The 23,773-nt window shown below is 37.9% G+C and overlaps 1 protein-coding gene and 1 long non-coding RNA gene across 2 annotated transcripts in view; one reads left to right on the forward strand and one right to left on the reverse strand.

Moving 5' to 3' along the window:
* The window catches only part of LOC138403084 (uncharacterized), a 356,408-nt gene that overhangs the window by 279,585 nt on the left and 53,050 nt on the right, over positions 1 to 23,773 (reverse strand). The window lies entirely within an intron of this gene.
* LOC117987199 (trypsin-3-like) lies at positions 267 to 4,074 on the forward strand. The gene is made up of 4 exons (XM_069502036.1): positions 267 to 338; positions 508 to 706; positions 912 to 1,170; positions 1,726 to 4,074. Exons 1-4 carry the CDS (start codon positions 299 to 301, stop codon positions 2,023 to 2,025), a joined length of 798 nt encoding a protein of 265 aa, XP_069358137.1. The 5' UTR covers positions 267 to 298; the 3' UTR covers positions 2,026 to 4,074.

The following is a 23,773-nucleotide window of genomic DNA, read 5'->3' on the forward strand; positions in this document are numbered from 1 at the left end:
ACGTTTCTACAGAAATCTAGAAAACCACAGACACAGACATTTGTTTTTAAAACGTGTCTACAAACATTGAGTTAGATTGAGATTCAAATGAGAACCAAACTACGTTTGTATGAAAAGTGCTGGGTAGCGCGCTAGAGAAACTTGGAAAATTGAAATATTAACGTGAATTTCTATTGATTAGATAAATAGATAGGTATGATATTTTAAGATAAAGTTTATCTGCTTCATAGAATCTTTATGTTTATCCACTCAAAGATTCTGCGATTTTCTCGCTCAGTGTGTGCTTCTTCCGATCAAAATGGGTATTTTTCTTGGGATTGCGACATTTTTATTTTTATGTAAGTTTTTTATTTTAATTTATACCCTAAATTTTTTAACCTTTTTATCTTTTGTTAAAAATTCTCAAAATATTTAATCTTGAATATTATTAGGTAAATAAGTATTATCCACACCTGCGAACTTCTGTTGCACTTAGCGGTAATAATATATAGGACATAAAAATTCCAGCTTGCAGCTTGTCAACCTCTTTGCCTGCCATCTCCTTGAACGAGGGAAATCGTGTAGTAAATGGAGAAGCTATCGACATATCCCAGATTCCGTACCACGCGGCTCTACGACGGAAATCAAGTGCGGGATGGATTTATACGTGTGGAGCAGCCATCATAACCACCAAAGCTCTACTCACTGCAGCACATTGTGTTTCAGCGTAAGTAGTCATTGAATAATCTTCGTAGGATACTGTGTCTGTGCAGGCTAGTTTCTGACAGGTTGGTCGCACAGCCCCCGCGTTAACCCGGTGCGGGATAGATTTGTTGATACATAATATTTATACATAAGATTTGTTGATACATAATATTATGGTCTTACATGATTTTCTTTCCTTCGATACAATCTGATAAATTTTGTTTCAGAATACAATCAGATCCTTTACAACTGAGGGTTGCAGTTGGGACTTCATCCCGATCATCTGGCGGCACCGTATACGACGTAAAGACCGTGTATCCCCATGAAAGATATTCTTCCCTCACGCTGGAACATGACATAGCAATGCTTGTGATATCGAAGAAAATTAACTTCGATAAAAAAGTTGATGCGGTTTTCATCCCAGAACCTAATTTTAGCCTCCCAGTTGGAGAAGCCGCCCTAGTTTCAGGATATGGAATAATATCAGTTAGTACCTACTTAGCCTCATAATCAAATAAATATTAATTCTCCTTTAAAATTAGTAAATACTACTTAGATCATGCCCGCAACTTCATCCGCGATGGATATAGGTTTTTCAATGCCGCGAGAACTCTTTAATTTTTTGGGATAAAAAGTAGCCTGTCTTTACCTGGGATGCACGATATATCTGTACCAAATTTCGTCAAAATCAGTTAAAGGATAGGCCGTGAAAAGCTAGCAGACAGACAGACAGATACACTTAGTATGGGTTATAACAACATAAATGAAAACCATGCATGGACGCTATTAGCATGGCAATATTTTATTTAAAGATGTCTTTTGAAAGAAGAGCCGATAAGAACGCAGTTGGAGTTTCTCGTCGTCTCTTTTTCGGAATCGATAATAGGTAATAAGGTATTGTCAAAAAAGCCAGCATGAAAATAAATAATTTGAATTTGAGTGCTTCGTACCAACTTTTAGCCCTTTAGCAGTGGTCTGTTTGTACGAATAACAGGTGCTTACGTGATTTTAATTTATACTTACTTATATTTGTTGTTTTAGTACGAAGGCCCTGTATCATCGGTATTACGAGCAGCAACTGTGGAAATTGTAGGCCAAGATATCTGTACTCGTGCTTATCGACGGATCGCAAAGATATCAGATGGCATGCTATGTGCTGTCGCCAACAACCCTCCTAGAGACGCTTGTCAAGGAGACTCCGGAGGGCCTCTAGTAGTCAAAGGCACCTTAGTTGGTATTGTATCTTGGGGTGAAGGCTGCGCTAATATTACTTACCCTGGAGTATATACAAGGGTTTCAGAGTACTATTCCTGGATTATTGACAAATTAGTACTAGTTTAAAGTAACTTATCAGTTCTTAGAACTAAAACACGAGGACCCGAATAGCAGGTCCTAGAATCTTGCAGGTACTTCGAAAGTTAATAAAACTAGCGAAATCTAGGAGCGGAGTTAACGAAATATGTATATGTATTTGAATTATATTCAAGAACCCATAGATATATCAAATTGAAAAAAATCATATCTTCGAATACATCTTACTTATTGTGTGAGAACTTGCTTTTTAGCAACTAAATAGGATTTCTTCATCGAAAGCTTGGCCATAAAAATTAAAATAAGTAATACACCCAATTCTAGTGTGATTCAGACGAATTTAGTTCACTTAGCAACATATAAAAATCTAGATGCTGCCCGCGAGATCATCCGCGTGGATTAAGGTTTATTTTTTAATTTCGTGGGAACTCTTTTATTTTCCGGGATAAACAGTAGTGTATGTCTGTCCTCGGGATGTACCAAATGAACTAACTCTGGACCAAACATCAAAATCAGTTAAACAGTTAGGCCGTGAAAAGGTAGCAGACAGACAGATAGATACGCTTTCGCATTTATCATATTAATATGGAAGTAGAAAGGATGGATTGTATGCAATATGGATTATACTTGAGATGAATGAAAAAATGTAACTGTCTTAATTTAATTGATTAAGCATTTGGAATGAAAAGTTGCTTATCGCTGACTGCGATATTCCAATTAAATAGTTAATACTAGGAAAATACTTAATAGGTAGGAGATCCTTTAAACGTGTAGCACAGAAGCGATGTAGAATGTTATCAGAGTGGAGATCATGAGCTAAGTTACCGGTGAACGGCGATACAGATTCAATCTCTTCCAGAGAATTCCGGTAACGAGATTTAATGTACTTACCTACTGTGAGGTAAGAAAGATTCGTTTATAAAACTAGAAGTTATGGCCGCATCTTCGTCCGCGTGGATTTCGATGTTTAAGTGTCGTAGCGACTCTTTGATTTTCCGGGATAAAAAGTAGGTATGTCCGTCTTCGGGTTCTAGGATAGGACAGTTTGCTATCTGTGTACCTTTCGTCAACATCGTCGGCTAAACGGTGAAGACAGACAGACACATTTTTCCATTTCTAATATTGGTTTAGTTTGGATATCTATAATAGTATTATAAAGAAAAAAAAATTGTTGGTTTGTTTGTAATCATCACCTGAGTCAATTGCCGGCCCACTACTGAGCATGGGTCTCCTCACATAATGAGAATGGTTTCCTTAGGAACGTCAAAAACGCTTTTTCTAGAAGTGCTTTCACCTAGCGGCCGCTGTTTGACGGCATGCACGAGCTATCCTGGATAGAAGATTTTTAGACCCGGTATCCACCAGAGCGGGGATGAGTGGAGATGTGTTTAGCAAACTAATCAGATTATTTTGAGATAACTTGATATTTTTTACGTCATCTATCAGAATCTGATTAGTGTGCTAAACACGTCATCTCCGACCATCTCCGCTCCGGGGTATACCGGGCCTCAAAAGTAGGTATTTCTGCAGCTGCATGATGCATTGAAGAGGTGAAGAGGTGTTTATATTTTTCAAATCTGTAGGTATCGCGTTTGAGATACGGAGTTTGTATTGTACCAATGTATCATCATGGTATCATCTATAGTACGCGACAGGTCGAAATGGCAATCGGGATATGAGGCGGGGGGACGCCCCGCATACCCGCACGTCACCCGCGCTACTCCGCACCGAGTTAGCGCGGGGGCTGTGTGTGTGTGCGGGGCGTCCCCACCCTGACTGACATCTCGACATATCTCGTATTATGTACATTGTACAAGGTACAAGTATGTTGTGATTTTTAAGGTAATTTAATAATTAATTGTAAGTATGATTACATCTACATGAGAATCGACATTATTATTATCTTGAATTAGTCACTGCGATCAAAATCTTTTTAGATTTTCCGTTTCTGTAATGTATTGTTTAGGTATCTGCTACCTAGGTACCTACTTAGATAATCTACATAAATCTACATAAATAATGTATAGGTAAGTAACCTCTTATCATTATCAGTAAGTAAAGTATAGGTACATAGTTTGTCTAGCTTATATTACATTGTATGTTATTTAAGTACCTCTTACTTGATAGTAATTTAATAAAGAATTTTACTACTTAGTACCATTCTTTTATTCACTTTTATATCCTTGCATTTATTCGTTACTATGGAACCGTATAGGTAGAACGTAAAAAACAATTCTAATGTTTCTTTTTTCCGTTAATTACATTTCCTTATCAACACAGTTAAAACTGTTATCTGTTAACGCATAAGTTTTTGCCTAGTATGAATACCCAACAATGTGAATTTGTTGTTTTAACTAGGTAAATTGTGTCATTGAGTTCATTGCTTCTGTTCTATTTACCATTTTCATAATTGGGATTTTTTTAAAGTTTACATAGTTCAATCATACCTGATGTTACGTAAACACATATGGACTACGGTAATTTGTAAGGTACTTATTTCCGTTTTAGTTATTTTGATTTTTGAGAACATATTCGACCAGTGAGAATTACAAGTTTTGTTTAGATAGAAGATAAAGGCCGCGATTACACCTGTAAGCTTTACTCACGTCAGTAGCTTACGTAATTAATTGACAACAAATTAAGGTAACTGTACTTATGTTTACAATAGTAAATTTGTCGTAATAGTTAATCATGCACTTATGTTTACATTTGTAAATTTGTCGTAATAGTTAATTATGTAAGCAATAGTTAATTAAGTAACTTATATGAGTAAAACTTACAGGTGTAAATAATAAATAAACTCCAGCTTTTCTGTGCAAAGCTTTAAGCTGACAATCTCGAAATCTCAGATCAGTTTACTTAGTTACCTTCGAAGCGAACTGTGCTTAATTCCTAGAATCCCTCCTGTCAACGAGCTCTGTGCCACTCTGATTGATTGCCTCATTTAAATCTGGAGGAGATTCGATTATGATAATCTGATCTAGTCGCCTTCCTCGTGAGATGTGAACAGTATCTTAACAATGAAACAACGAATACAATGACATAGCTGGACATTGACTCTATCATCCGTGGGTATAAGTATTAAATATCTATTCAATTAAGTTCAATGGGGAAATAGTAAAATTGTTCACATTTCATTTCCTGAACTTGATTTTAGTAGTCTGAAGCTACATTTAAAGTTCACATGCGTAACGTGTTTTTTCTCGTGTTGGATGGAACGGTGTGATTTGTTTGACATCGTTGCATACAAAAAATAAAAATATAGCGACATAATACTATACAAATATAGGTATGTCACGTCCTGTCCGTTTTCTCCTACCGTATATATAATATTTCGTCTTTTATTGAATACCTTCGGTGTTTAGCTCGCGGACTGGGTAATTAGAGGTTGCGACAGCAATCGCGCAATCTAATTAAATAATTTATTTTGCCCTTAGTTATTTTTAGATTATATCTCTCGATAACCTCTACGCGTATGTTTGGGAGGAAATTTCAAAATATTTCAATAATACCTGCTTTTTCCGAATAACGCCCTACAAATATCAACGTTCAACTCAATCTGCTGGGTCTAGGAACGTGAGCGTAGCGTATTTTTAAAGCCTCTGCATGTTGCAATGACTCTATATCTACTATCCTATCCTATGTCAATACTCTATATGTGTAGATACGCATTGCAACGTATGTCGGGCATTAGCTAATAGTTAATACTCGTATAAAGGTATGATTCCGAACCACGCTGCACGCAGCAGTGCTGCCGCAACAGTGCTGTCACCAGCTGTCACAGTCCTGTCGCGGCACTACTAGTCCCCATACAATCTCTATAAGCTTATATGACATTACATTCCGAGCTAGGCAGCATCGCGGCAGCAATGTAGCGGAGTATTGCTGCCTAGCTGTGCAGCGTGGTTCGGAATCATACGTTAATATTACACTCTAAGCGGCGCGGCGCGGCGCGATAAGAATTCTGTAAACGTCCCGCCTTACCGCTTTTGTAGTCAAGGGCTTTAGTTGATAAGATAATGGATTAGACTGACATAAGGAATTTAACATAACATTACACAATAATTGATTGTATGCTGCTAACTTAATAAAAACAAAATTAGAACAGATTTCAAGCAATTCATTTGAGATTTATAATTCGGGTGCTCTATTAGTATTATTATATACTAGTTTCGTCCGCGTGGACTACACAACTTTGAAACCCCTGTTTCACCCCCTAAGGGTTAAATTTTCAAAAATCCTTTCTTAGCGGATGCCTACGTCATAGTAGCTATCCGCATGCCAAATTTCAGCCCGATCCGTCCAGCAGTTTGAGCTGTGCATTGATGGATCAGTCAGTCAGTCAGTTACCTTTTCCGTTTTAGGGTTCCGTAGTAAACAAGGAACCCTTATAGTTTCGCCATGTCCGTCCGTCCTCGGTTAATGTCAGAGACTATTAGTGCTAGAAATCTATAATTTGGCATGGGTATAAATATTAATCACGCCGACAAAGTGGTGAAATAAAATTGTGATAAATATATTTTTTTGTGTAGCTCCCCTACACGTAAAGTGGGGATGAATTTTTTTTCTCGTCTACCCCATAGCGTGGGGTATCGTTGAATAGGTCTTTTAAAAATAATGTGGGTGTGGGAACATCATATTCCGTTTGTATAATATGATGTTCCCCCCCCCCCCCCCCATGAGCCATATCTAGAAACGTGAAAAAACTCACAGCAGTAGTATATATTATAATCAATTTTAAAGGAAAACTATCATGGCTAAGTAGGGTTCAAAGGTTAAGGAGTTATATCTGTTTTTCGAGGTTAATTGTGACTACGGAACCCTACACTGCGCGTGGCCCGCCACGGGGAGGGGTGGGGGGTTTGTGGGGGTTTGGTCTGTGCCCGCCACGCACTTGGCCGGTTTTATATATTTAGATTCTCTGTGGTAGTACCAGAATGCGATTGTTTTCTCAATATAAATAACAGGATGTGATAGATCTAGAGAATGACTCTTCAGTAAATATTTCGTTTCGTTTTGGGAAAAATTATACAATACTCGATGATGCCCGCGACTTCATCTGGGTGAGTTTAGGTTTTTTTTTGGGTATCCGTCTCCGGGATACTATCACATAGTCTGTCAAAATCGATAAAGCGGATGGGTGGTGACAGACAGACAGACACGCTTTCGCATTTATAATATTACAGTATGGGCAATGTTACCGATTAACGTGGACAATAGTCAGTGGACTGTAAGATCCAAGGACTAGAGGTTGCCATCCCCATTTTAATTATTTAAGAGGCCTTTCACCCTTGAGGTTAAATAAAAGTTAGCTGAATGAGTGGGCACCTTATTGAAATGGCTCTAAGGGCTGTACGTAAGTAGGAATATCATCTTCCAATATAAGATAAGGTTGTAAACCCAAACCCTGGACATCAATTTGAAAGTCAACGCGTCAATGTGTCGCCAATATTCAATTCGATTAGGCTGTTGAGCGCCTAAAACCACCAATAAGTATGTGTAATGCTATAGTCTCGGCCTATTACCTGGCAATTTCACAGAACAATCTACGTCGGATCGTGTCGACAGCACACAATCATGTGACACACACCGGCTTTGTAACCGAGAGGGACGGCACTCGCTCCCGCGATTTGTTTACTCAGTGTAGCTTTCCCTTTCGGGACGTGCGTGTGTGCATGACCATCTGGCGGGTGCGGGCGGTGGCGGCTTTGTGCCTGTGGTGGTGTCGCCCCCACATCCATGCACACCCCGTTTCGGGGTAGAAGCTTGCATGTGTGCGTGACCCAGTCGAATAAATCTAATCTAATACACACAAACATATTGGCGGGCCGGCGTGTAATTTTTACGCTTGTGTTGCCGCTACTTGGGGTTCTTTATGCGGTGCGATGATATTATTATTCTGGCGATTACGGCATCCTTTATGCCTACAATCAAATAATTAATAAGGGATGAAGTGTATTGTTGCGCGGCAGTTAGTGATCGGTATCAGACCACTTACCTCATTCACGCTTTGGATAGGTTACCGTAAACTTTATTGAAACGTGTTTATTGTAATTGCGCTATTGTTTATATTGGGCTTATTCTTTTATATTGTTCATCAGAGACCAGTATAGATGGTGTTAGAGAAAAAAATTAATAAGACACGATAAAAAATGTATATCGTTGCATAAATAAGTAATTAAAAACCTAAGTAGGTAGGTATATCTTTACAGAATAAATTGTGTTTACTTAGTATCTAGGAAAGCTAACTAAATCTCTGTACTCTGTAGGTGCTAGGTACTAAGGTACCTGTGGTAGGGGAAATTTTATCAATTATTATTATCATCAGTGACGGCAACGGTTGATTAAGTATATTATTTTTATCACTAGTGACGTCAAAGAATTGATATTGATAAAATGATTAACAGATGAGTCAGCTCAAGTTTTAACCTGCCTATTTATTAGTAGTTACTTACAGGTAAGTATATTTTAATAATAACTCAAATTTGAAAAGTTAATTAATGACTATAAAAGTTACCTACTAAAGTATCTACCCATTAAGTATCTAGATTCTAGGTGTCAAAAGGTGCGTACAGTAGCCGACAGGAAATATTGTACATCGACCTTTAGGAAGAGTATTCGGCTTCGTAGAGCGTTGTCTCTGTCACTCATACCTATGTATGTATCATACCTTATGTCTGCCTCAATGACAGAGACAAGGCTCTACGAAATCTCTTTCTAAAGGTCGATGTACAGTATTTCCAGCCGAGTACTGTAAGTGCAACCCCGCGCCAATATCTTTGTAGTCTGTGTCACTAACGTTATGTGTCACACACATAAGCGTATGAATTTGACTTCGCCTATCTGGAGTTTATTTTATCAATTACTAGATGATGCCCGCTACTTTTTAGGTTTTCAAAAATCTTGTGAGAACTTTTTGTTCTTCCGGGATCAAAGTAGCCTATGTCCATCCCCGAGATGCAAGCTATCTCTGTACCAAATTTCATCAAAATCGATTCAACGGATGAGCCGTGAAAAGCTGGCAGACAGACATGCAGATATAGTAATAATTTAAGAGGAAATCTGTTAGGTAGGTATATTAGGTACTATTTTCGGTTTGAGGAAAAATGTTAATTTTACAAAATATATTAATTATCATGAGCATCAATCAACGTATTTCGCTGTTTAGTAAACGGTAAAAAATATGCGTTTATTGTATGAAACAGTTGACAAGTCGTTCAACCCTCGTTCAGTTAACAATTATGCGGCTGCTTCATTGTGATGTGACCCTACCTCTCCACCCATTGTGGACACCAATACACTACCACCAACGTAACGAGACCTCTCGATTCTTATAAAAAATCCCCTTCATCTCCGTATTAGCCACATTAGAGAGCGGTGAGGTGGATCAGGTCATAATGGAGAATTATATACAAATATTATTATCCAGCCCGTTCACAAATATCAATAAGGTATTACCGGCCTCCGGGCAGATTTAAAAAGTTAATAACTGCCGTTTTAAGTTATGGCTTCATTACGTGTCGAAAGAAGTAAGCCTACTTATTACGAAATCCTTGTGTTTGTAGCCAGCCTACACAAACATTATTGTTTACTACAGTTTGATTACAGTGATTTATCTACTAGGTTTTGGTTCAAAAACGATTTAGTTTGAAGATGTCAATTGTCATTTTGTCAGTCACTTATTTGAATCAAACACTTTATTAAAAATTGGGAAGTAATTAGGTGTATTTACCATTTCTTTTCAAGTAGGTAGGTACCTATTGTATTTCCAAAATCAAAATAAATACCTAATAATGATCAGTAAAAACTTAACGATTTTGAAAAAAATCCAATGTATAGGTACTTTACCTATATAACCTACACGTTCTTGAATTTCCAATTTTATATAATTGTTAAAAAATATCACGCTCGCTTCGGTAACGCTTTTTTCTTTGCCCTCTCCCCGTCCGAAATCAATCCCTAGCTACGGGCCTTGTTAGTATCTGATCAAAACTTTATATGAAAGCATCCCTAGTCTTAATCTAAATGGAATTTACGCACCATAACCCAAATCTAGGAATACTAAATGATAAAATACTATAATTAATAAAATATAACAATCAAGATCGGGGCCGATAAACACCCAGAGGTTTCTGCAAACCTTACTTACACCGGAGTAAATACAGATCTAACTAAAGAGACAATATCCCCGGCGTTAAAAGGCCAGCCCGAGAGGAGCGGCGGAGGGAGCGCCACCCTCCTTGCGAAATTACTACATTTGAAGCGAACAACTTTTTATGAGAAATAAGCCGCGCTATGAATCTGGAATTATAAGCGAATCGGGCGAAGTACATAGGTATTGATTAAATAAACCCAACAAAATTTTGCAACCACAATGCGTTTTGGTTTTCTGAATACATAGAAATAAGTACGAAAGTGCGTCTGTCTGTTTGTCTGATAGTTTTTTTACAACCCATCCGTTTAATCGACTTTGACAAAAGGCACAGAGATAGCTTGCATATCTCGAGGACGGATATAGGCTTGGAGAAAACAAGATTTTTTCCCCCGGAATTTTCAAAAACCTGAATCCACCCAGGCGAAGCTGCAGGCATCATCTATAGTTAGTAGTTAGTCATTGAATAGGAGAAAGAAGCAGGCTTTGCTTTGGAGAGGTCATATTATATATAAAGAACTTGCGAGTTTTTGTAAGTTATATTGAATTTATTCGTGAACAACAACGTGAAGAATGCAGTAGGTAAGTATGCGCCGCCCGCCCTAACTACTACACATGCAGGAAAAGCTAGCAAGCAAACGAGCAGCACGCACACGTTTCTTCACAGATCTCCCAAATACACTAACATTCTGAATTTGCACAGTGCCTCGGTATTTTTGCGTAGCTGAATGCGGCCTGAAAAAATTCAGCTGAAAAAATTTGATAAAAGCCGATATTGTTAAATTGGTGATTGGAATAGAATTTTCCTTAATTTTTTTTTAAAGAAAAAGTTTTCTATTTATAATTGTGACTTGTGACTAACAGGGTGGGATTCCGCTTCTTCTCAAGCGAAATAATATTGTGTCCGCTGTTCTCTTCTAGAGATTTCTATATTCCTACGTGCTGCGCTCCAACCTAGACCTTTGTCATCAATTCTTCATTCTCATCATTGCTTTTTTAAGCATGATTGTCATCAGGCTTACCCTATCACACTATAAAAATGTAATAGTGATAGTTCTAATAAGTTTAAATAATTTTGTAAAGTGGTGATAATTAAAAGAATACCCGGCTGAGTTTGTTCTGGGCTCTTCTCAGACTTGGGAGCGTTTTTGCAGCTTTAGTTGTAAGTTTGCGTAATAATTATCACCACTATATCTTACAAATCCAACATCTGACTATCAAAAAGAGTAATTTATTACCTACTAGCTGACCCGGCGAACTTCGTACCGCCTAGCAGTCGATTCTTTTTCAGGAAATATTTTAAATTTTTCTCTCCGTAAGAACCATCCTCGTAGGTACTTCAAGGAATATTATAAAAAAAGAATTAGCGAAATCGGTTCAGCTGTTCTCGAGATCAGCGACACATTTAGCGATTCATTTTTATATATAGAGATTTTGAAGAAATCATTTGACTTTGACTTTGACTTTGCACAAGAAGGGTTCGTACCATCGTAAATTACACTTATTAATTTTTTTACATTTGCATGGTCACGATTTTGAAACTTTTAATATTTGTTGTTAAAGCGGCAAAAGAAATACACATTCTGTGAAAATTTCAACTCTCTACCTATTTATTACGGTTCATGAGATACAGTCTGCCGACAGACAGACAGAAGGATAGCGGAGCGGTCAGCGGAGTAACAGGGCCCCGATGGCAGTTGGCACTTTTTGGGTACGGAATCCTGAAATAGATTTAAAATAATAAATTAAAATTATCGACTTCCTTCTTCTATTTTCGTTATTTAGAGCGAATTCTCGATTAAGTTATGTCAGTTTATAATTTCCCAGGACTTCAGAACTCAAAAGGTGAATTTCTAAAAATATAGTATACACTTAAACTTATCCGTGGTTCCATTAAGAGTTGGTTCAAGTGAGCAGGTCAATAAAGTCAATCGTAAACAAATTTCCATCGAAATGTTACACAATACGAGCGTGAGATATTCCTCAGTGGGCGTCGGGAACGGAATGCCGGAAGAAAGCAGACGGCCTTGACACCACAATATTTGGTGCGCTTAGCTGAACAGCCCCATGCACGACAACATCTTCGAGTTCACTTCGAGAATAAGCAGTATGACAACTCTCCCAAACCTGTTTTGCACAGGCTGTGGATGCTAATAAGAGTGTAATGTGCGAGAATGATATTAAACTTTCACGCCCCGTGCGCGACCACTTGCTATCACAATAGATATCACTGCACGGGTATTAAGATGGTATACAATCGTTTACTTGCCGAGTATGTTTTTGCGTGAAACTCGTGAAAGTTCATTATGATTTAGAATATTGTTCCGTTCGCATACACATTTGCTGTGGACCAAAAAAAGAGAAAGCAGACGATTAAAAATGACCCACGTGAATGTATTCGCGCGGACAATATTTTAAAACAAAATGTCACACGCTTTCCACGGGTGTCTACACCCCCCCACTCGTCTGAGCGGCTCGGGCGAAGCGGCGAGGAGGGCCGAGGGTGTTCCCCCCTTTCCACCAGTGGGGTGTCATTGTGGACTGTGGTGTCGTAACTCCGCGAACTTTTTAATTTACAATTAGGTAGCTTCCCATTTCTCTGCCCTATTTAGACCGACAGCCACAAGCGAAGCCTGTAATTAAAATTTACTTTTCAAGGCCCTCCTGAATATCAGCATCATAATTTTTATTGTTTAAACCATTCATTAACAATGTTCCACAATTTTAAAGTTCACAAATTAACACTAGAATAGGTAAATATTACAATCTCCCATAACATTCAGTTTTCTCCCCTTTTCGTTTTCAGCAAGTAAGTACTTATTATTCTACTAGCAGTACCCGTAGTACAAGATTTTACGTCTCACCAAACCAAACCAAATTCGAGAGTCGAAATACTTCCGCGTTACAGTAAAATAGAGGTCAATCAGCCTTGAATTGAAGTCAAATGTTCAATGCCACTGATTTTAATTTCGCAATGTTTCCGCTTGGAGCGCTGGCTGTAGAAGTGTAGACAAACTTGAGCTTTAAAACAAGGAATTTAAGATCCAGGTTACTGTAACGCGGAAGTATTTCGATTCTCGAATTTGGTTTGGTTTGGTGAGACGTAAAATCTTGTACTACGGGTACTGATGCCGCGACTTCGTCAGCGTGGATTTAGACTTTTAAAAATCCCGTGGGAACTCTTTCATGTTGCGGGATAAAATGTAGCCTATGTTATCTACTCTCCGTCCTTTCAACTAGCTTTATGCCAAAAATCACGCCAACCACGTGCGCCCACACCGGGTTAACGCGAAGGCTGTGCGGGTGTGCGGGGCGTCCCCACCCCGATTCCCAACTCAACCTGTCGCGTAGGTACTATGGGTAGATATTGGCGCCGAATTTACGCACCTTATGACACTTCCGAGCGTGCTGCAAAAATGGCGACCCGTTTTACTAGGGTTGCACCATTCAAAAGAACTTGTAAAAGTTTCCAATGAAAAAAAAATGTGTTTGATTTTATCATTATCAGAGCGTGGTTAAACTTGTATACAATATTGTTAATGGTACCTATTCTAAACGTTTCTTTTTGTAACAAAAGAAAATTTTACTCTGGATCTTAAACGTTGGTTCTGGCAGGTTCTGGTAGCATAGTAGGTATGCAGGCGTCGCAGTGCAAAAAGTCTATAAAGCATAAAAAGTAAACTTTGTCTACGCATTAACATTTAAATAATGTATATCCTAAAATAGCACCCATCCTACCACTTTCCAACAACCAAGGGACGCTGTAGTTTTGCAAACAAATAAATCAAACCGGTTCATGGTTAACAGCGGGAGACGACCGGCTAAATACTTACTTATTGTCACTGCGAGACAACTAATTAAGTTGTTTTCACAAATTACTTTTTTCGGCACAGAATTATTATTTTGTGTAATTTACATAATTTTAGTAATAGTCATTTTTTGTACATTGCACAATTTTTTTTAATGAAATAATCACATAGGTATTATACTTAGGTAAACAAAAAATCCTAGTACAATTTGGCGAACTTATCGTCTTTTTTACTTTTATAAAAATTAAAAAAAAAATGTTAATCATACCATGAAACTTACGTCACATTTGTTACCAAGTGTAGAAGTTGTCAAATCCACTCAAATTTTAAAATAAACTAGACGGACAGTTCTTGTTCGTCCTGACATTAGCTATATTATCAGTACCTGCTTTTCCGTTAGGATACCAGAAAGAAAGAAACGATAATAGTAGAACCATAATAGTATTTAAGCCAAGATACATCGCTACCTCATCTAACCTTACGCGTTCTATCATTACTTATTAACCGAGGGTTTCGCCCCAGCATCTCAGACTACAGTACATTCCATAAACATCCTCACACCCCGAATAGGAAGAAACAGTTACTGGAAATAACTATAGAAGGGCAATCACTTCGTCTATTCGTGATCTCGCTGCTATTTTCAGAGTACCGATATCCCACAGCCAATGGAGCATTTCCTAAAAACTATTAAGTTGCAGTTACAGTCGGTATTTTGGTCGGAGTTAAGAATAATGAACTCGGAACTCATGTAGATATTCTATGGTACCAAAATTTATAAAACCAGCACAGTAGGTACGTGGCAGAAAATAATGTACATCGGCCTTTAGAATGACATTTCGGCTTTGTAGAGCGTTGTCTCCGTTACTCATACCTATATGACGTTTTGTCGGTCTCAACGACAGAGACAATGCTCTACAAAACCGCCACTTCGCTTTCCACTTTGTCCTGCGCCACAAGGCGCTCGATGGTGTCCTTTCACGCTGGGAGACGTGTCCAAAGAATTTTATTATGACGTGCCTTTGTACGACCCTGTAAGACGTTGCTTGCAATACCGAGTCCTTATTGGAGTAAAAGAAGTTGGTACAAAATTCTTTCATTACTGAGACTTCAGAGTCATGTTGTGACCTCTTCCATTTGTCACCTACCTACTTAATGATGGGGGGTTACTTGAGATAGCTATGCGGTAGGCTCCCCGATCCTATTCCGCATATTAGAGTAAATTACATTTTGACTCTTAATAAGTATAACGATTAAGTATTATGGTCAGATGTTATTGTTAGTGACAATAGGTTAAGGAAAGAAAACGCCAACGTTGGTAAAGTTGGTCACCCATTCAAATATCGACTTGGGTCAACATTGCTTAACAGTCACAATCGACGCAACTAGGCCACACTTCCCTTAACCTTTGAGAACGTAGTGGAAAAAAAATATGAATTGTGATTATTTTAACATCAAAAGTCTTTTTTTGTTTTTCAAGATCTCAGTCCTCGGATAAGCCATCGTCACAATGGAAGGAAGATAATACAAAGAAATAAAATAGATACCTACTTCCGATTCTCTTTTGTGTGACACTGTTATACATCCCTCGGGATACTTTCATTTTCCGGGATAGGTAGGATAAATCTTAAAAGTATTTATTTCATCGTTAGATTCGCAAAGTCATTGCGAATGTTTTTATCATTTTACGATCCCATAAATAAAAATTACCATTCGAATAAGAATCTACTCTTGGGAATATTTATTTATTGTACATCTAATTGGAACTGCAGTGCCACTTACACTAACTTACTAACACTAACTAGATGATCAGTGATAAATTTAAATACAAACACAAAAGACACACAATACAAAACGATAAAACATTCAAGGATTATGAATGTACGCTGAGAACATTGAATGACCTGTTCATGCAATGGTCTCCTGGTACCTACTTCAGTAACTCCCGAATAAAAGTTATACACCCGTCATTGAATGGATCCGGTATAGGCCACAGATCTAGCAACAGTGCGATGATGTAGGACCACGAAAAGTTTATTCTTTCGTGGACGAAGATTAAGATACACCTACCGACTACATACTGGTACCTATTATTTCGATATACCTAAATAGTAGTATTATTAATAATCGAATCTTTGAAAAGAGCAACCGCCGAGTTTCTTGCTGGCTCTTCTCTGTAGGAAATTCATTCGGAACCAGTGGCTAACGATTCATACATACGTAGGTACTTGTAAAAGTTTATTTGAATAAAAAATATTTCTATTTTCTATAGAAAAAAAGAGTTGGACAATTGAAAATTAAGTTAATTTTCATTAATTTTTAGATGAAGAACATGAAGAAGGACATAATTTAGATACGATTAGGATTCTTTGCTACCGGATGAAATAAGATAAAATCGGAATAGTTTTCGTCGATATTGACGATCATTGTGCCATCGTAGAATTGAAAGCAACATGTCCCGTTAGGGCTTCTTTTATCGGAGTTCCAACAAAAAACCCCTCACAAAACACACCGCCACCCTCAACTGCCGGCAAAAAATCCGAAGCAGAAAGAAAGGACCACAAATTAAGGAATAGCATTGGAATGTTGCACCCGTAACGAATCAAAAGCATCCATATTAAACTTATTAAATAATAGTCACGAGCACCACGCATCCTTTTGTTCAAGCGTTTCGTCTACGAGGCTAATATTTTCTTTCGGTTAGTACCTACCTACTGATCAAAATATTTTTGTCAAACAATCATTTAATTGCAGATCGCTATGTATTTGATCCATAGACTTTCCTACTTACTTCGCACTTCTTTCATTATAGGTACGTCATCAGTGTATTAATGGTGTATTATTTACTTTTCCCATGACGTTAATGTATACATTGTCTTCTTTCGAAATTTTTCAAGAATGTATATTTCAAAAAATTTATTTTTAATAAGTACTACATGATGCCGTCCGCGTGGATTTAAGTTTTTAAAAATGCCGTGGGAACTCTTTGATTTTCCGGGATAAAAAGTAGCCTATGTCCTTCCCCGGGATGCAAGCTATCTCTATTCCAAATTTCGTCAAAATCGGTTGAACGGATAGGCCGTGAAAGGCTAGCAGACAGACAGACAGACAGACACACTTTCGCATTTATAATATTAGTATAGATGTACTTATTTACTAAGCACCACTTACCCATATTATAAATACAAAAGCGTCTTTGTTTGTTAGTTTATTGGTTTGTTTCTTAGTCCTCCAGTCACGTAGCAACGCGGCAACGGATCTATGTGATTTTTTGCATGGGTATTGTTGACCTGGAGAGTGGCATACGCTACTTTTTATCCTGGAAAGTCAGAGTTCTCGCGGGATTTTTTAAAACCTATCCACTCGGAAGAAGTCACGGGCATCAGCTAGTTTGTAATATTTGTAATAAGTACTTAACTTCTGTAAAAAAATTATATAATCAATTACAAAATTAAGATATTTTTAGATTTAAGTTTATTTAGAAACTAAAATATAATAATTTAGTGTACTATCTGGTAATGTACCTATGAATACATTAAATATCTATACCTACTATAAAAATAAAACAAAATAAAAAATTATTTCACTGAACGTTATCAATGTCAAAACCAATGATCTTCAATATGTTGTTCAAATACAACATTTAATATTTCGAAGGCATGGGAAAAAACATGTTCACGACCCACAAGCTGCAGGCTCGTCGCACGTGGCAATGGGCCTTTCCGTTAACCTAACATCAGGTAAAATTTTTTACTACTTTCAAATTGTGGAATAGTACCTACACCTTCGGGAATTGTATCAGTCACGGTAAACTTATAAGGCTTGTAGAATTAAAAGCTTTTACTACTTACTCGTATCTGTTACTAGCAGTTATGTAGACCAAAGTTATAGAGAACCCTGAACCAGGGTCCATAACCTATAGCCTAGTTTTTGGTAACGTTAAATCTGTTAGCTAGGCTTCATGCATTTCGTGAAATCTAAGATTCATCTTCATAGAAGAATCAGAGAAGAACCATCAAGTTTGACGTCATAGCAGTAGGGACCCAGATTAGTTAGGGACATTTGAGACCGTTGTATCTCTAAACATTTGGTAGATGTTATTGTTATTACTTATTAGACATAATATCGTAGTCAAATACCTGCCTATATTATAAATGCGGAAGAGTGTTTGTTTGAGGATTTGTCCTTCAATCACGTCAAAACGAACCAACGCACAACGGATAGACGTGATTTTTCGCATAGATATAGTTTAAGACCTGGACGTAGGCTTACTTTATATTGCAAAAAGCCAAAGAGTTTTTAAAAACCTAAATCCACGCTGACGGAGTAGCGGGCATCAGCTAATCTATACATCTTTTCAATATATTATATAAAAAGAAAAGGTGACTGACTGACTGACTGATTTATCAACGCCCAGCTCAAACTACTGGACGGATCAAGCTGAAATTTGGTATGCAGATAGATAGCTATTATGACATAGGCATCGGCTAAAAAAAGATTTTTGAAAATTCAACCCCTAAGGGGGTGAAATAGGGGTTTGAAATTTGGGTAGTACACGCGAAGGAAGTAACGAACATAAGCTAGGTGTGACAAAATTTCGCAGACCATCCATCGGCAGAGATCGGCACAAGATTATGTATTAACTGATCATTACTTGCATAATTCTGATATAATTTCTGAGGTAAGTAGTATCCATGCAATCGGTAAGGCCGGTAGCACTCCATCAATCAAAACATGCGTACAAATTTAATGAACTCGTTTCAGAGGTTTTTAGGGTTCCGTACCTCAAAAGAAAAAGCAGAAGCCTTATAGGATCACTTTGTTGTCAGTCTGGCTGTCTGTCCGTCTGCCTGTCGGGTCTGTCAAGTTCCTGTTGACCTAGAATCATGAAATTTGACAGGGAGGCAGGTCTTAAAGCACAAGTAAAAAAAAATCGAAACCCGTGAATTTGTTGTCACATCACAAAAAAAGTGAAATGTGATCACGAAAAAATTAATTTACTAAATCACAAAATATAATTGGCACAGTCCATCATTAACTTGCAGTGTTCTTCATAAAAGTGTTATATATCTATATCTTGTACGATGGCACGGAACCCTTCGTGTGCGAGTCCAACTCGCACTTGACCGATCTTTTTTATTTTTTTCAACATATAAGTGATGATTTAATAACATTTATGTGTAGACGTAAGAGTCGGCGAATAGGTGCCATTTTGATTTATTATGCTTTACGTTCTTAATATTCTTCGGTCTGCTTGTTTTCAAGGTTACTAAAATAACTTAACGTCGCATTTTGTTTCTCTTTGTAATAATAATAATTATCCATATAAGTACTTAATAAATGCGAAAGTGTGGCTGTTTGTCTGCCTATCTAGCTATTTGTCTGTCTACTATCTTTTCACAGCCCATCCATTAAATCGATTTTTACCCGGGATGCAAGCTACGTTTGTACTACACAGGCATAGCTTGCATCCCAGGGACAGATATAGCCAACTTTTCTTCCTGGAAAAGTAAAAAGTTGCCACGTGATTAAAAAAATCTAAATCCAAGGGGACGAAGTCACGGGCAGCATCTATTTGGTACAGATAGGTATGGGTTGCATGTCGGATAAGTATAGATATAATAAGTAACTTTTTATCCCCAAAAATTCCCTTGGTTTGGGATCTACACGGAAGAAGTCATCAACCTATCATAATCATTTAGTGATTATTAAAATCTCTAAAGGTGTATTAGGTACTCGTTGGGTTCATGAAATCCAAAAAGGGCTTTTCAAAAATAATAAAATAAACAGGATAAAGTAACGGATTGTACCTCCTAATATACATATATCATCATCAACATCATCATGATCAACCCATCGCCGGCTCACTACAGCGCACGAGTCTCCTCTCAGAGTGAGAAGGGTTTTGGCCATAGTCTACCACGCTGTCCAAGTGCAGATTGGTAGACTCCACACACCTTTGAGAACATCATGGAGAACTCTCAGGCATGCAGGTTTCCTCACGATTTTTTCCTTCACCGTTAAAGCAAGTGATATTTAATTACTTAAAATGCACATAGCTCCGAAAAGTTAGAGGGGCGTGCCCGGGATCGAATCCCCGACCTCCGATTAGCAGGCGGACGTCCTAACAACTTTTTTTAAAATACATATATGTAATTATGTATAATGTTATTAAATAGGTAAGTACCTATGTGTGGCTGAAAAGAAAACCTATTATTTACCTATTAAAATGTAACATTGAATGTTAGTCGTATTTTGTTGTTATCTGCTTAGGAGTTCCTTCCATATTTCCGAAGATCTTCATCAGATCTTCACCAAATTCAGCGAAAAAAAGTCAGGTTGAATTGAGAACCTGAGAAGTCCGCTATAAAGTTACACGTGGCACAATAATAAAAAAGTGTGATATCTAGCTTTCTATACTATTGAATTGTACATTTTCAGCTTCTACGTAATTTGCCTTGTTTACGAATACGTTTCAGCAATATCTTTAACAATAGCATTACAAAGAAAAATATCTTGAAACGTAGATAGTCCCGGGCGGCGAAATGAGTTGCCCTTAGCGTGCAAGGGTGTGAGTTGTTCCAAATTCATACACGGTCCAAGTTACAAGCTTTCTAGGTCGCACACATGGACCGGAACCATGGCACGGCTCCGCGTTTTATTCGTACGTCCTCCGATGACGTTTGCTACGATGCGGCTCCGTTGCAAGTCTACGCGCCCCGCGCTATAGGTTCATCATCCGTATTCACAATCATTACTTACTATGAGGTCTCACAGTGGGCTCGATCGTGCAGTGTAAGTTCCAACAATTAGATTAGTGCGTCATGACTATTTTCAATGATCTGATTGGTGTAACCTACACTATAATTAAACTAAACTAAACTATGATGTGTGTAAAGCTGATTTTTAGGATTCCATACAATAATGGCAAAAAGGAACCCTTATGGGAGCTACTTTGTCCGTTTGTTCGCCTGTGTATAACTTCAGTAACCACTCATCGCGCTGCGCTGTAAAACAACATAGCACCAAGTGTCGTACAAATAGCACAACACTGCGTCGTCGAACGGTACGGCACCATACCGTGATTATGTGTGTTCAGCCCACAAACCACTAAGCCTAGTGGTTCGTGGTCCAGCCTAAGTTTTCATTCCTAACTAGCTGACTCACCCCAACATGGCTTCAGGAGGAAAAAAACCTATAGTTGTACAAAATCTCAAGTTTCTAGAATGGCTTAAGCTTTTACATTAATATGTCAGTCAGTTAGTTGGTCATTTTATGTGTATGGATATCAATTTATCAGTGGTACTGTTAAGTTTTTTATAGTATTTTTTATTTATTGTTAAATTTGCGTAAAGATTAACCAACTCCGTAGCTTGCAAACTTGTTCAACGTAGATGTCCTGTTTTTCCTGCTCATGTAAAGCTGCAAGGTAGAATTTTGTGAGTATGACTATCTGACTGCATATTTGTTAGAGAGCAAGACCGCGGTAAACCTTTTGACGGCTTTAGGAAAAATGCAAAGAAAATAAATCTTATCCAAAAATAATTCTCTCATAACTCACACCACGCCCCGAAGGAGTCCAGTTAGATGGGACTCTCCCGCTCGGCTATAAATCTTAGGACCCTCGACCGCCACCCGGTTTCACTCCGAAAATATCTATAAATACCTCCTTCTACCTACATATTTCAAATAATAACGGCATCTAGAGTGACAAAGTCAGTCATATCGATCGGTGATCATTGTAGGGCTTCACATGTACATTCTAAAACAGATATTATGCATTAAAAAAAAATTTATTTTTATGCATAATATCGAAAAAATGCAAAATGTCGAAAAAATACGACTGTAGTATGGAACCCTCGGTCCTCGAGTCTGACTCGCACTTGGCCGGGTTTTATATAGATAGTAAAAAGTATTACAATGCACATATTTTATTTGAGAGGGCGCTATGGGAGAAAATATGATACCTACTCGGTGGCAGTGTTTAAAAATCAAATTTCCACAGACGCAATATTGCTGCAGACGATGTCTATCGGCCTCTCCCTTATCTACGCCTCCCCTTGCAACATTCCGACCGCCCGCTTTAAAAACCACTTGATCACGACCAAAACTTTGCTCTTTACTAGCCGACCCACCCTGGCTTCGCTCGGAGGTTGGGTACTATTACTGAAAATCCTTTCTTAGTGGGGCTCTATGTTTATCTAGCTATCTGCAAATAATCTTTTTTTTATTCATTATACCTGCCTACAGGCACACGCTTGACCAAAATCACACCTAATGGAAAGTGGTGATTTAGCCAAAGATGGAACGTGTTTACCTAGTAGATGCCTATTCACTCTTTTTTAAAAGATACCCGGATTGTAATTGATAGGAAACACAGATTGAGCAAGATTATTCCAAACCTTAGCCCTTAGCCCATTCAAATATCTTCAGCCATGCTAAATAATCTACATGCAAAATACGATCGTACTCAAGTTTCTATACCCTGCGCACTTTATCTTTTTATATAGGTACTAAAAGTATTTGATTTGTGTGACAATTAATGACAATAAACAATTTCTATCTACCAGATAGAAATTGTATTGTATTGGCAGTACAACTTTTCCGATAAAAAAATTGTCTAAACTGGTTCAGATCTGACGGAGTATCTCTAAAATCCCGTTCTCTAAAGGTAAATCTTCACTGAGACAGGTTTCAGGAGTTCTACCTCACAGAGCCTGAGCGGTCAGCTTGTTTTTTCAATTATAGCGACTCTCTTCTTAGTCGAAACACATAGCTGCGCCGTTTAATCGAGTAGGTATAATGTTTAATCTAACAAGATTATAGCGTGGAAGATAAAAATACTGTATTGACTTTCCAAAGACGTTCGCTTCAGGTGTTTCGCGCTGGCGATTCGTATGATCGTATCATAGCCTTGGTTCTATTCCGCGAGGGCCGCTCTGACACGGTTAATGCCCAGAGAGATGCCATATACTAGAGGTGCAGATCAAGCACTATCAGTACGAAATTTTTTGACGATGCAAATTCGCGAGAGATATGGCTCAAAGTAATAGTGCTTGGGGTGCTCGTAATCTCCCGCAAAACTTACTTAACAAATCTTGGGAACATAAGAACCAATTGTGCTGATTGTTGACACCGGACGTACCTACTTACTTAATTTTACTTTGTTTGTCAACAATATTTATTTTGCTAATACTGTTACTCTTATGATGTTTTAACAAGAGTAAAAAAGATACAACCGACAATAGATATAAAATAAGTCAGAGTTTCTGTAAAAGAGAACTATGTCCAGCTGTGGCAAAATCAGATAAAATGTATTTTTATTTGGTTAAAGTTATTAATAAGTTCTATTACGTATTTACGCGGACGCTTCTTCGATGACTTGTACAAAGTCTGCACCTCTATGGTATATACTCAGTGATTAGCGCTAACAGGCAGTGACTCAATCCATACACGTGACAATACACTGCCATCCTTGATACATATTATTGTGGAGTGTTTATCGACTTTGAGAAAATAATTCACAATCGATCACAGTACTTCCACTTATGTCGGCTCGACTTTCTTTATTTCTACTTTCTTGGCTGGTTTTCGTACTTAAACGTTTCCGTCGAAGTCTTCACTCGAGCCATTCAAGCTTGCTCCAGAAGCCTAGTAGATTTCCCAGGTTGCCAAGAGCTTCATAGAGTGAGGTTGGGGGTTTCAAATGAGGTTCGCGTTGTTCTGCCACGTCCGTGCACTCTAGGAGCACGTGCGTAGGTATTTCATCGACCTCTATGCAGCCCTGCACCACACGAGTATATATAGTCAGAGAACTGTC

Source organism: Maniola hyperantus, chromosome 12 (genome assembly GCF_902806685.2).
Source record: "Maniola hyperantus chromosome 12, iAphHyp1.2, whole genome shotgun sequence".
Lineage (NCBI taxonomy): Eukaryota > Metazoa > Arthropoda > Insecta > Lepidoptera > Nymphalidae > Maniola > Maniola hyperantus.